This window comes from Oncorhynchus keta, chromosome 10 (assembly GCF_023373465.1).
Source record: "Oncorhynchus keta strain PuntledgeMale-10-30-2019 chromosome 10, Oket_V2, whole genome shotgun sequence".
Classification (NCBI taxonomy): Eukaryota; Metazoa; Chordata; class Actinopteri; order Salmoniformes; family Salmonidae; genus Oncorhynchus; species Oncorhynchus keta.
The window spans coordinates 76,378,591-76,392,135 of NC_068430.1; the positions used below are offsets into that span (position 1 = coordinate 76,378,591).

Genomic DNA, 13,545 nt, shown 5'->3' on the forward strand with positions numbered 1-13,545 from the left:
TTGTATTATAAACCATGACCAGAATGCATTAGTGATTCTTATTTCCTGCAACTTCCTGAAGAGGCAACAACAATGTCCTGTCTGTGTGTGTGCGGAGCGCGTCTACCATTTTGTGTAGCCGTTAGCGATGACGCTAGTGAAACGTCTTCTGGTAGATGGAAAGGCTTTTCCAATTAAATGTTGACTACAAAGTAGCCTCTGCTGACCTGGCAGAACTATTATCAGGATTATTTGCATCAATCCAGTGGGTATTCGTTTTGTTTCACATATCTTAATAACAGCCTCTTGCTGGTGCCCACTGGAATGAAAGGGTAACTACACCCAAAAATGTATAAATATTTACAAAAATCAAGACCTCAAAAGTGGTCTCTTGATGTGGTTAACAATTTTTGTGGACTTTTCTATATAAAAAAGGTGTGACTTTGAGAGGGAAAACCTGGAAAACTGGACAAAAGTGGACACCTAGAAAAACAAAATGGAGAAAACTGAACTTGGGAGAAAAAAATGTTAAAAATATTAGAGGGTTATTTCCTTTGATTGTTGCTCATGTCCTGTAGTGTCTTGGATGCTTTAACAGAATAGCGTTGTTGTTTTAAGAATGCATAAAGTATTTTGTCTCTCACACACTGACTTCTCTTGCTGTCTCCCAGACAGGTCCAGTTGCTACGCACTGAGGTCAACCTCAACCCACCCACCCATTATACCACAACCAACAACATATCATCACCTCTGACCTCCATTGAGCTTGTCCAAGTGCCCCCGACCATCTACCTCCCCACAGCCGCCCCCTCAATGCCTGAGCCCAACACCTTCCCCCCCTCCCCTCTCTTCCTCCTCACCCCCGACCCTTTCTTCAATGGATCCTACCACAACTGGAGCAACCCTGGCGGCGGAGGCGTGGGGGGTTTCCAACTCACTATAGCAGGGGTCCTTATCCCCCTCATCTATGTAGCAGTCTGTGTGATCGGCCTGGTGGGCAACACATTGGTCATCTACATTGTTTTACACTATGTGAGGACGGAGTCGGTCACTAACATCTATATACTCAACCTGGCCATCGCTGATGAGCTATTCATGCTGGGTCAGTGTTTCTTTTGTGGTTTCAGTGTGGTGTTTCAAGGTGTTGTTTATTCAACTCTGTTATTAGCCTTGTTAAACCAGCCTTATTTTGCAAACTCACATTCTGTTTGACTTGAAATGTAACTAAATATGACCCCAGCGGTCAGTCTGCTTTTTGATCACGTTACAGTATTTCTTTAATGTGATCATTTTACTGTAAAGGGTGTTGCAGTTTTAAATGCACTTCAAATCCAATGTAAGTGTGCGGTTTAAATCGTTTTAAATCCAAATCAAATCAAACTGTATTTGCCACGTGCACCAAATACAACATGTGTAAACTTTACCGTGAAATGCTGACTTACAAGCCCTTAACCAACAGTGCAGTTCAAGAAGAAGAAAATATTTAGACTAAAATAAAAAGTAATAACAAAAAGTAACACAATAAGAATAACGATGCTATATACAGGGGGCACCGGTACAGTCAGGGGTACAGGCTAGTTGAGCTAATCTGTACATGTAGGTGGGGGAGAAGTGACTAATTGCACTGTCAATATAGTTAGATTTGATTTGACTTCCCCTAGGCCTCCCCTTCCTGGCGGTCCAGAACGCTCTGCTCTCCTGGCCGTTTGGTTCTCTCATGTGCCGTGTGGTCATGACTGTGGACGCCATCAACCAGTTCACCGCCATCTTCTGTCTCACGGTGATGTCCATCGACCGCTACCTCGCAGTGGTCCATCCCATACGGTCGTCGTGGTGGAGGCGACCGCACGTGGCCAAGGCGGTGAACGTGGCGGTGTGGGCGGTGTCGTTTGTGGTGGTGCTGCCCGTGGTGGTGTTCGCGGACGTACTGGAGGATGATGGGAACTGTAGTATCGTGTGGCCTGAGCCAGCCGAGGTCTGGAAGGCATCGTTCATCCTGTACACGTGCACGGTCGGGTTCTTCGGACCGCTACTCGTCATCTGTCTCTGCTACCTGCTCATTGTGATCAAGGTCAGAATCTAGGACTACTTCTGCACTTAAAAGGGAGAAACAGACCTCTTTTACACTAACAGACCTCTTTTACACTACTTGGGAGGCCTGTCTGTTATACTTAGACTGAACCAGTATGTCCTTTGTGAGGAAACATCATTGTTGATTGGTAACATAGACCCAGGTGTTGCTTCACCTCCGTTGTTACATGAAATACATGTGTTCTGATGTTTTTGTCTCATATTACCACTGATTTATTTATACTTTCCTTAAATCAGACAGACGTTGTGAGGGGCATTTGTTTTGAGAGGCGGGACCACTTGGCCCTCTTCCAGGGAACCCTTCCTTGTGCGGTTCTCTACTCCGGCCCTGACCTGTTGCATCTGACCTGTTGCATCTGACCTGTTGCATCTGACCTGTTGCATCTGACCTGTTACATCTGACCTGTTGCATCTGACCTGTTACATCTGACCTGTTACATCTGACCTGTTACATCTGACCTGTTGCATCTGACCTGTTACATCTGACCTGTTGCATCTGACCTGTTACATCTGACCTGTTGCATCTGACCTGTTACATCTGACCTGTTGCATCTGACCTGTTGCATCTGACCTGTTGCATCTGACCTGTTGCATCTGACCTGTTACATTTGAGCATCCTACCCTACAGTGGTCTACCCTTCCATGGCCTACCCTAAAGTGACCTACCCTACATTGGCCCTACAGTGGCCTACCCTAAAGTGGCCTATCCTAAAGTGGCCAACCCTACATTGGCCTACCCTAAAGTGGCCTACCCTACAGTGGCCTACCTACAGGGGCCTACCCTACAGTGGCCTACCCTACAGTGGCCTACCCTACAGGGGCCTACCCTACAGTGGCCTACCCTACAGGGGCCTACCCTACAGGGACCTACCCTACAGGGGCCTACCCTACAGTGGCCTACCCTACAGGGGCCTACCCTACAGGGACCTACCCTACAGTGGCCTACCCTACAGGGGCCTACCCTACAGTGGCCTACCCTACAGTGGCCTATCCTACAGGGGCCTACCCTACAGTGGCCTACCCTACAGGGGCCTACCCTACAGGGACCTACCCTACAGGGGCCTACCCTACAGTGGCCTACTACCCTACAGGGATCTACCCTACAGGGGCCTACCCTACAGGGGCCTACCCTACAGTGGCCTACCCTACAGGGGCCTACCCTACAGGGACCTACCCTACAGGGACCTACCCTACAGGGGCCTACCCTACAGGGACCTACCCTACAGGGGCCTACCCTACAGGGACCTACCCTACAGGGGCCCTACAGGGGCCTACCCTACAGGGGCCTACCCTACAGGGGCCTACCCTACAGGGGCCTACCCTACAGGGACCTGCCCTACAGTGGCCTACTACCCTACAGGGACCTACCCTACAGGGGCCTACCCTACAGGGGCCTACCCTACAGGGGCCTACCCTACAGGGGCCTACCCTACAGGGGCCTACCCTACAGGGACCTACCCTACAGGGACCTACCCTACAGGGACCTACCCTACAGGGACCTACCCTACAGGGGCCTACCCTACAGGGACCTACCCTACAGGGACCTACCCTACAGGGGCCTACCCTACAGGGACCTACCCTACAGGGGCCTAACCTACAGGGGCCTACCCTACATGTGTTATATTGCTGACTTAACTTTTATATTGTATTTAATTGTAAAGTGTGCTGAGATGTTTTAACTGCCAATAAAGTTGAATTGTTTTGTTTTGATTCGAAGGTGCGCAACGCGGGTAAACGGGCCCGGTCCACCTCCTCCCGACGCAGGAAGTCCGAACGCAAGATCACCCGCATGGTGGTTGTCGTGGTAGCAGTGTTCGTGTTGTGCTGGCTCCCATTCTACATCCTCAACATCGTTAACCTGCTAATCCTGTTACCGGGCGAATTCCGGGGGCTGTACTACTTTGTGGTGGTCCTATCGTACGCTAATAGCTGCGCTAACCCAATCATTTACGGATTCCTGTCCGATAATTTTAAGAGAGGGTTCCGGAAGGCTCTTTGTCGTTCTTCGAGGAAGGTGGAGAACCACGAGAGGGCGGCAGCCACCGAGCTGCAGCGCCCTGCAGAGCTCTGGAGGGAAATTGTGCCCGAGCCGCGAGATGGCCTGGGGGTCACCAAGTCTCATGAAGGAGGGGAGGAAGAAGTGGAGGAGGAAGAGGAGAACGGGATAGAGATGGAGAGAAGAGAAGACGCCACTCAGATGAGAGAGAACTGCAGGATTGCACAGAACGGGAACGGAGGAGGACAAGTTGAGAGCTCCAGGATCTTGTTAACTCCGGGGGGAAAGGTGGAGACGGTACCCCTGGGGCAGAGGGCTAAAGCTGGGGAGGAGGCTGGGAAAGGCCCAGGCTTAGAATTGGGGCCTACTGCCGCTGTCTCCACTCTTGCCAATGGATCAAAGAGTGAAAGTAACAGGTCACGTCCAGAGACAGTGGAGAAGAGCACCAAGCTAGAGATCAGCTACCTGTAACTCATAAATAAGCTTTTCCCCAATGTCCATACTAGTATACCACTGATACGGACACGTCTTGCTGAGACTGAGGCTGTCCTTATATGGACACTGTACAGTGTATAGAATGAGGGTGAAGCTGCCCCTAGAGATGCTGGTCTTGGGTCAGTTTAGCATTTTCTCCACTCATGGTTAAGGGTTGGGGAAGCTGATCCTAGATCTGTACCGAGGGGAAACTTTACCCAGGAGCTGGATTGCATGTCCGGTACAGTGACTCATTCTAAGTAGTGAGCTACTGTGTCGATTGGAACAGAGATATATGGATTGAATGTAGCGACATTGACCCAACACCAAGCAACCTTGTTAAGAGGTTTGGAGCTCTTAGGGTAACAATTAAGGTGTTGGCTTGACAGTCACTGGACCTGGGTTCAAACCCCAGTTGGGGCTACCCCCCTAGTTCGCTAATGTATCATTTAAATTTACACTTTTGAGTATCAACTGTGAACTTACAATGATACCAACTGCTTTGCCTCAAATTCCAAGCTTTTTGGCCAAAAATTGATGATCAGTTATTTTATTGGACTGAGCATTTGCAAATCTTTACAGAACAATTTCAGTATTACGTTTAGTGCGCAATGTAAAAATGTACAGAAATGTTTGAGAATCATAATACAGTTTTGAATAGGCTATTCAGAAATGCACACAAGGAGAAAAACACATACTATATTGTCAGTATTTGAATGATGTATCTATGTTACAGTTTCATTGTGCAGTATGTTTTCAACAGTAGCCTTCAGACAGAGTATAAAAGTCTCATGTTACCACTAAAATCACAGGGAACGAAGTGTTCCCTTTCATCCAAGTACAGCATCATGTACCAGTTCTTCTAAATGTCATAGGAGCTATTTCAATGAGAGTTCTATACTGCCTCTGTCTGAGGCTTTACAATACAAGTGCAAATGAGTGTCCTTCTGTTGAAAGCGAAAGCAAACAGACATCTAGTTCCGTTCTATTGCCACCTCACCTCGTCCCTGGTGGAACGTTTCATCTATCAGAATGAATGGAATCATTACAGTGAACGATGTCACCGAAGTGCACCTGCACGATTAACTCTCATACATATTCATGATGACGGGAGTCGAGTCGATTCAATTATGGCGGATGGTATATCAAAGAGCTGTGCGCACTCTGATATCGACCTTCGGTTCATTCGATTGGCATCCAGCTGAATATCTTCTGAGCGACGTTGATGTCGAATGCTATTTTGTTTGGGGAGAATGTGAGTGATTTTACCGTTCAGACAGATGCTGTTTATGTGAGTGAAGCAGCTGAACCATTAGAAAGCAGTTGGCCTTTGGAACTAATGATAGATATTTGCAGAGCCATATTTGTGGATATTTAGATTGAGATAATATGTTTCTGGGTAGTTGCATAGGAACAAAGCTGTTTTTCTACGGAGCAGAGCTATACAGTATTTCTTTGTATGTACTGCATGTAGGCAGTACATAGCGCCATATTCAATAAGAGAATGTATCAAATGTGGCCTTTAAGTTCACTTTGTATCTGAACATAATTGTTTTGTAGCTGTAGCCTGAGTGTTTTGTCATGTTGTTTTCCGAGCCTCAGTTCGGGGCTTGGACTCTACAAGGTGTCGAAAGCGTTCCACAGGGATGCTGGCCCATGTTGACTCCAATGCTTCCCACAGTTGTGTCGAGTCGGCTGGATGTCCTTTGGGTGGTGGACCAGTCTTGATACACACAGGAAACTGTGAAGCTTGAAAAACCCATCAGTGTTGCAGTTCATGACACACTGGAACCAGAGCACCTGGCACCTACTACCATACAGTACCTTGTTCAAAGGCACTCCTGGCACCTACTACCATACAGTACCTTGTTCAAAGGCACTCCTGACACCTACTACCATACAGTACCCGTTCAAAGGCACTCCTGACACCTACTACCATACAGTACACCGTTCAAAGGCACTCCTGACACCTACTACCATACAGTACACCGTTCAAAGGCACTCCTGACACCTACTACCATACAGTACACCGTTCAAAGGCACTCCTGACACCTACTACCATACAGTACACCGTTCAAAGGCACTCCTGACACCTACTACCATACAGTACACCATTCAAAGGCACTCCTGTCACCTACTACCATACAGTACACCGTTCAAAGGCACTCCTGACACCTACTACCATACAGTACACCGTTCAAAGGCACTCCTGACACCTACTACCATACAGTACACCGTTCAAAGGCACTCCTGACACCTACTACCATACAGTACCCGTTCAAAGGCACTCCTGACACCTACTACCATACAGTACACCGTTCAAAGGCACTCCTGTCACCTACTACCATACAGTACCCATTCAAAGGCACTCCTGACACCTACTACCATACCACTGTTCAAAGGCACTCCTGACACCTACTACCATTCAAAGGCACTCCTGACACCTACTACCATACAGTACCTGTTCAAAGGCACTCCTGACACCTACTACCATACCTCATTCAGGCACTCCTGACACCTACTACCATACCTCGTTCAAAGGCACTCCTGACACCTACTACCATACAGTACACCGTTCAAAGGCACTCCTGACACCTACTACCATACCTCGTTCAAAGGCACTCCTGACACCTACTACCATACAGTACACCGTTCAAAGGCACTCCTGACACCTACTACCATACAGTACACCGTTCAAAGGCACTCCTGACACCTACTACCATACAGTACACCGTTCAAAGGCACTCCTGTCACCTACTACCATACAGTACACCGTTCAAAGGCACTCCTGACACCTACTACCATACAGTACACCGTTCAAAGGCACTCCTGACACCTACTACCATACCCCGTTCAAAGGCACTCCTGACACCTACTACCATACCCTGTTCAAAGGCACTCCTGACACCTACTACCATACCCTGTTCAAAGGCACTCCTGACACCTACTACCATAGGCAGACACCTACTACCCCGTTCAAAGGCACTCCTGACACCTACTACCATACCCCGTTCAAAGGCACTCCTGACACCTACTACCATACCCGTTCAAAGGCACTCCTGACACCTACTACCATACCCCGTTCAAAGGCACTCCTGACACCTACTACCATACCCCGTTCAAAGCCACTCCTGACACCTACTACCATACAGTACCTGTTCAAAGGCACTCCTGACACCTACTACCATACCCCGTTCAAAGGCACTCCTGACACCTACTACCATACAGTACCCATTCAAAGGCACTCCTGTCACCTACTACCATACAGTACCCGTTCAAAGGCACCTACTACCATACCCTGTCACCTACTACCATACAGTACACCGTTCAAAGGCACTCCTGACACCTACTACCATACAGTACACCGTTCAAAGGCACTCCTGACACCTACTACCATACCTCGTTCAAAGGCACTCCTGACACCTACTACCATACCTCGTTCAAAGGCACTCCTGACACCTACTACCATACAGTACCTCGTTCAAAGGCACCCCTGACACCTACTACCATACAGTACCTCGTACAAAGGCACTCCTGACACCTACTACCATACCTCGTTCAAAGGCACTCCTGACACCTACTACCATACAGTACCTCGTACAAAGGCACTCCTGACACCTACTACCATACAGTAGTAAAGGCCCCTCCAACCCTGTTCAAAGGCACTCCTGTCTTTTGTCTTGCACATTCACCCTCTGAATGGCACACAGACACAATCCATGTCTCAATTGTCTCAAGGCTTGAAAATACTTCTTTAACGTGTCTCCTCCCCTTCATCTACACTGACAAGTGACATCAATAAGGGATCATAGCTTTCACCCCATAGTCTGCTGAGGGGAGGAAGGCTCATAGTAATGGCTGTAATGGAGCGAATGGAATGGTATCAAACACGGAAACTATGTTTGATGTATTTGATACCATTCCACTCCAGCCATTTGCATGAGTCCGTTCTCCCCAATTAAGATGCCACCAACCTCCTGTGCTTTCACCTGGATTATGGCATGGAAAGAGCAGGTGTTCCTAATGTTTTGTACACTCAGTTTATGTCTACACACAGCTAGAAGTTAACAAGTTAGAAGATAAGTTATTGGGAAAAGTGCTCCTCATACTTTAAATAAATGATCAAGTTATTTGTTGACAAATTGAATCAGGTGTGCTAGCCCTGGAATATCTCAAATACATGGAACGTAGTGGATTCTCCGAGGTTTGAGAACCACTGCATTAGAAGAGACGTGGGTGAGAGACGTGGGTGAGAGATGTTTGGAAAAGTCACACAGCTTAAATGAATGATCAGTTCCTTTCTAACGATCTTATGTCTACGCTTATGTCTCACCCACGGTAGTGCTTTGGTAGCCTGGTTACTAGTCTGTTTGTGCCATCATACCACTCCGTGTCATGCCAAACATGTTGACAACCACAAGGAGATGACTGCACTAACAGATCTGGGACCAGGCCGGTGCTTTGGTCACCCAGAGTGTGTGGATGGAACCCAGCTCCTGCTTTGGTGAAAATCTCAACTTTTTCTGATAGTGTGTACATGGTAGCCTTAGTGCCAGTCTGTTTGTTCCATCATGCCAACTCCTTGTCACTCATTGTCATGTCAAACATGTTAGGGTTGACAATAACAGCAATGGAGTTGGCAAGAGCACAAACTGATCTGGGACCAGGCTATGTAAATTGTATTTCTATGTTTAGATAGTGTCTGTGTAGTGTGTATGCTGATGACTACAAAGCCTCAAATTGAATGTGAAGTTTGAAGAAAAAAATAAATGTCTTATAATGTGATTTTTGTATTTATTCCAAGTCACTGGTATACCATTGGTCTCTGTATGGAGGAGATACATGTTGATCAGAGCAATCAGATATTCTGATCACAGCGGGACAACCCTTCTGTCACTTTCCAACAGTATTGATGAGTGTTAAGGGAACGGTTTGTCGGCTCTTTAAATTAACAGCAGTATTGATTGTGGAGAAGCAATCAGATAATGTATATGACGTGTCAAACTTAAGGTCCACGAGACGGATCCGGACAAATTGGGTGAAGACCGAATGCGGCCCGCAGGGGAAATGAGTTTGACACCCCTGATCTATGACGAGCCTGAGGCAGTAACGTAGGGAAATAGTCAGGTCTAAAATTATTGGCACCCCTGATAAAAGATTAACAAAAAAAGTCTGTATAAATTAAATAATTCAAATACTGAGCTGTATTATATGCTCAGTTATTATATTTTATACTAATACGCTCAGAGAAAGATTTTGATAAGTAATATTTTTCTCGCCTCTATCTTTTTGCTAAAATGATTGGCGCCCCTGTTTTCAACACCTCCCCTTGCGAGGATAAAGCACCAGATCCAGTCCATGTGCCAATGGTGTTTACATCTGTTGGATGACATCAAAATAGAGCTCTTTGGTCACGCACACCAGTGGTGGGTTTTGAGTTGAAAAAAAGATGCGTAAGCCAAAAATAACCCCATGGGCAGTCCATAAGAGCAGACAAATGATAGCAAGGATCCTTAAAGACTCTGTATGGAGGAACGGTGTAAAGGCCCCTCCAACCTGTTCTCCAATCTCGTAAAATACTTTACAAAAAGGCTCTGTGCTGTTAACCTCACAGGGTGTGGGTTTGAAAACAATAATTCTGACCCCCATCTTTATTAGCATAAAATATAATATATGATACAATAACACTCAGTACTAGTAGTATTATTTTTTTTATACAGACTTTTTTTCTCATCTTTATCAAGGGTGCCAATCATTTTGGACCCGACTGTAGGTAGACCCTTTCACTGCATCCCTCTATTGGTCAAAACCAGGACAACACTGAAACAGTAAAAATACCTTTTAGTCACATTTCTGCAGATTTTATTATTCCAAATACATTTCTCACAGCCTCCCTCTGTCCATCCACCTATCCCTTCCTCTGTCCATCCACCTATCCCTTCCTCTGTCCATCCACCTATCCCTTCCTCTGTCCATCCACCTATCCCTTCCTCTGTCCATCCACCTATCCCTTCCTCTGTCCATCCACCTATCCCTTCCTCTGTCCATCCACCTATCCCTTCCTCTGTCCATCCACCTATCCCTTCCTCTGTCCATCCACCCATCCCTTCCTCTGTCCATCCACCCATCATTCTGGTACAGCGTCACCAAGCCACTTGAGGTAGGGTGGGTTGCCCTGCTCTATGGGTAGGCTGATGACCTCTGCTACTTCATACGGGTGGTTGGACCTGTTAGCAAGCAAACACAGCATGAGTCACACACACACAGATAGACAAATGCATGAACGCGCGCACACACACACAGTTAGTATGAGTCACTGATAAATGTCAATGGTAATTCTGGGAAAGGACTGATTAAACACCCCCAATGCCTGATTTAGTATGAAGACTACATATCATCCCTATAACTGAGGGAAATACAAGAACGCACGCACACACACACACACACACACACAGCTTACCTAACATATTCACACACACACACACACACACACACAGCTTACCTAACATATTCACACACACACACACACACACACACACACACACACACACACACACACACACACACACACACACACACACACAGACACACACACACACACACACACACAGCTTACCTAACATATTCTGCCAGTGATGCAACCTTAGAACTTCTGGTCTTTATCATCTAAAAGCAGGAAGAAACTAGTTAGAACTTTAGCTACACGACGCTCAGATAAACCAAGCACATACACATATATATATATATGTCCATGTCGAACCAGGAATAAAAAGGTGTGAATACTCACCAGCAACACTTCACTATCCTCCTGGATCTTCCCCTGCCACTCATATCTGGCAAGAAACAGAGACATGTTGCCAATCCCAGTCAGTAACCCTTCCATTCCCTTCATATGTGTGGTGGAGTGCCTGGATACAGCCCTTAGCCGTGGTGCCGTAATTACAGCAGTAAAAATAAATGTTTTGTCATACCCATGGTATACGATCTGATATACCACGGCTGTCAGCCAATCAGCATTCAGGACTTAAACCACCCAGTTTCTAATCTCTGATCCGTCATGGTCCACACTTACACAGATGTAATTTGGGGGACGATGTTGACACAAGCAGCCAGCTTCTTCTCAACGATTCCCCTGTCAGGTGGTGGGGGGGACAATGATAACAACCAATCAGACTGGATGGATTAACTGCATCCAGTACAATATGGTGAACAAATCCATGATTCAGACTACAGGGCCGACGCAAACCATACCGGCTCTGATATTTATTTTGACAGGGTCCTTTCCAGCACGGTTCAAGCAGCCCTGGTGGATGTGTAACCAGTTCAGCCCTGGTGGATGTGTAACCAGTTCAGCCCTGGTGGATGTGTAACCAGTTCAGCCCTGGTGGATGTGTAACCAGTTCAGCCCTGGTGGATGTGTAACCAGTTCAGCCCTGGTGGATGTGTAACCAGTTCAGCCCTGGTGGATGTGTAACCAGTTCAGCCCTGGTGGATGTGTAACCAGTTCAGCCCTGGTGGATGTGTAACCAGTTCAGCCCTGGTGGATGTGTAACCAGTTCAGCCCTGGTGGATGTGTAACCAGTTCAGCCCTGGTGGATGTGTAACCAGTTCAGCCCTGGTGGATGTGTAACCAGTTCAGCCCTGGTGGATGTGTAACCAGTTCAGCCCTGGTGGATGTGTAACCAGTTCAGCCCTGGTGGATGTGTAACCAGTTCAGCCCAACTTGGCTCAGTTTGGCCCTATAGTGTGAATCAACGTCGCATTCCGGAGAGTGCAACTTTCTGAACATTGCCGATAGAAATGTCTTATAGAGGTGACATCTGACATGATTCCCGATTATACATAGCAGATTAGAATGTTTGTGTACGTCTGTGTCTATCCGTTACCTGGCCAGATCTTTGGCCACCTGTTCGTTGGGGCAGGTGACGAAGGCAGCAGAGTGTGTGCCCGACATGTAGGTCTCGGACGCCATGGAGAATGCTCTCAATCCCACAGTCCTCAGCAGCGTGAGCATCAACACGCTAAGCAACGCAATCTAGGGGTCGCCATGTAAACAGAGGTTAGGAGAAGAGCGGACAGACAACATTCTATGGTGGAAATATTTCACGAGAAATACATTAAATCAAATCACCCACTTCACTGTTTCTGCATATTACAATGGCTCAGACGAGGCTACATTTTGCTACACTGTACGTTACATTTGGCAAGACAACAAGCACATACGAACTGGATTGCAGACGGCTAAGCAACTTCTTGAATATGTCTATTCTACTTGACTACAGCTTGACTACTTGTGGTTTGGGACACATACTCACCACAAAGAATGCCCTCAGAGGTCCACCAGCCTGCAATCCTTCTGTAGCAGGCAGTCCAAAGCGCATTGCCTATGCAGCACTCTGCAGCAGGGGCAAGTGACATACATGCATTAGCAATCATACATGGCAGCCCGGGAGAGATGACGTTCAATGAGTTCATAGCATGACAAGTTCGGCCATAGGCAAACGTCCAAATAGTGAAAAGTACAATTCTGCTTATTGACTAGCACTTGATAAAAACAGCATACAATACGAAGCTAGCGGCTAATTGTGTGTGACTTTACTGTGTGTTTGCTCAACTCGCTGTAACTTGGCACGTACAAATGCAGGACAGGAATTTTGCAAAATGGTTTGAAACGAAAGAATCCTCCGATACGAAAATGCAGAATCATGTCATGCAAAGGCTCTTCAATATCGGGAAAGCAAATACATTTATATGCAACAGCAACTCAAACTGTCCAGCTAAAATTACCTTTAGACAGTATGTTAGCAGTTTAGATGCAATGTGTACTGTTGCCACTCTCTAACGTAAAGATTAAGCTCTGCCGTAAAGCAGCATAGGTTGTTTACCAATTGGTCGTAAATGCAAAAGCAGAGCTGGAAGCACGAGACTTATGTCGATATGGTAACATTTTCAAACGTATTATGTGGAAAATGTATTATTAGTAGTAATGCTAGTGGTATACAGAC

At 46.7% G+C, this 13,545-nt stretch overlaps 2 protein-coding genes across 10 annotated transcripts; one reads left to right on the plus strand and one right to left on the minus strand.

Annotated features, from left to right (window-relative positions):
• Positions 1-303: 303 nt before the first annotated feature.
• On the plus strand, positions 304-5,279 carry LOC118378397 (somatostatin receptor type 5-like). Its single transcript, XM_035765375.2, has 4 exons — positions 304-311; positions 651-1,081; positions 1,641-2,050; positions 3,788-5,279. The coding sequence occupies exons 1-4, from the start codon at positions 304-306 to the stop codon at positions 4,535-4,537; spliced, it is 1,599 nt and encodes a 532-aa protein (XP_035621268.2). The 3' UTR covers positions 4,538-5,279.
• A 4,858-nt stretch (positions 5,280-10,137) lies between these two features.
• On the minus strand, positions 10,138-13,465 carry LOC127932388 (protein CutA homolog). Of its 9 annotated transcripts, none has more exons than XM_052528011.1 (8): positions 13,328-13,464; positions 12,856-12,936; positions 12,427-12,575; positions 11,613-11,672; positions 11,328-11,373; positions 11,157-11,206; positions 10,665-10,767; positions 10,138-10,472 (listed from the first exon to the last, which is right to left on the minus strand). In XM_052528011.1, exons 2-7 carry the CDS (start codon positions 12,919-12,921, stop codon positions 10,668-10,670), a joined length of 471 nt encoding a protein of 156 aa, XP_052383971.1. In that variant the 5' UTR covers positions 12,922-12,936; positions 13,328-13,464; the 3' UTR covers positions 10,138-10,472; positions 10,665-10,667. The 9 variants fall into 9 exon arrangements, with proteins under 9 accessions (XP_052383971.1, XP_052383978.1, XP_052383977.1 ...); XM_052528018.1 differs by having other exon boundaries at positions 10,138-10,496; XM_052528017.1 differs by having other exon boundaries at positions 10,138-10,520.
• Between the last annotated feature and the right edge of the window lie 80 nt (positions 13,466-13,545).

Bases quoted from the DNA above. Each gene is read 5' to 3' on its own strand.
- LOC118378397 (XM_035765375.2), top strand. The intron at 1,082-1,640 runs GTCAGTGTTTCT...GACTTCCCCTAG, and splicing joins TGATGAGCTATTCATGCTGG to GCCTCCCCTTCCTGGCGGTC. The intron at 2,051-3,787 runs GTCAGAATCTAG...TTTGATTCGAAG, and splicing joins ACCTGCTCATTGTGATCAAG to GTGCGCAACGCGGGTAAACG.
- LOC127932388 (XM_052528011.1), bottom strand. From the start codon at position 12,921: ATGCGCTTTGGACTGCCTGCTACAGAAGGATTGCAGGCTGGTGGACCT. The intron at 11,374-11,612 runs GTAAGTGTGGAC...GTTTCTTGCCAG, and splicing joins GTCCCCCAAATTACATCTGT to ATATGAGTGGCAGGGGAAGA. The intron at 10,768-11,156 runs GTAAGCTGTGTG...GCTTGCTAACAG, and splicing joins TCACTGGCAGAATATGTTAG to GTCCAACCACCCGTATGAAG.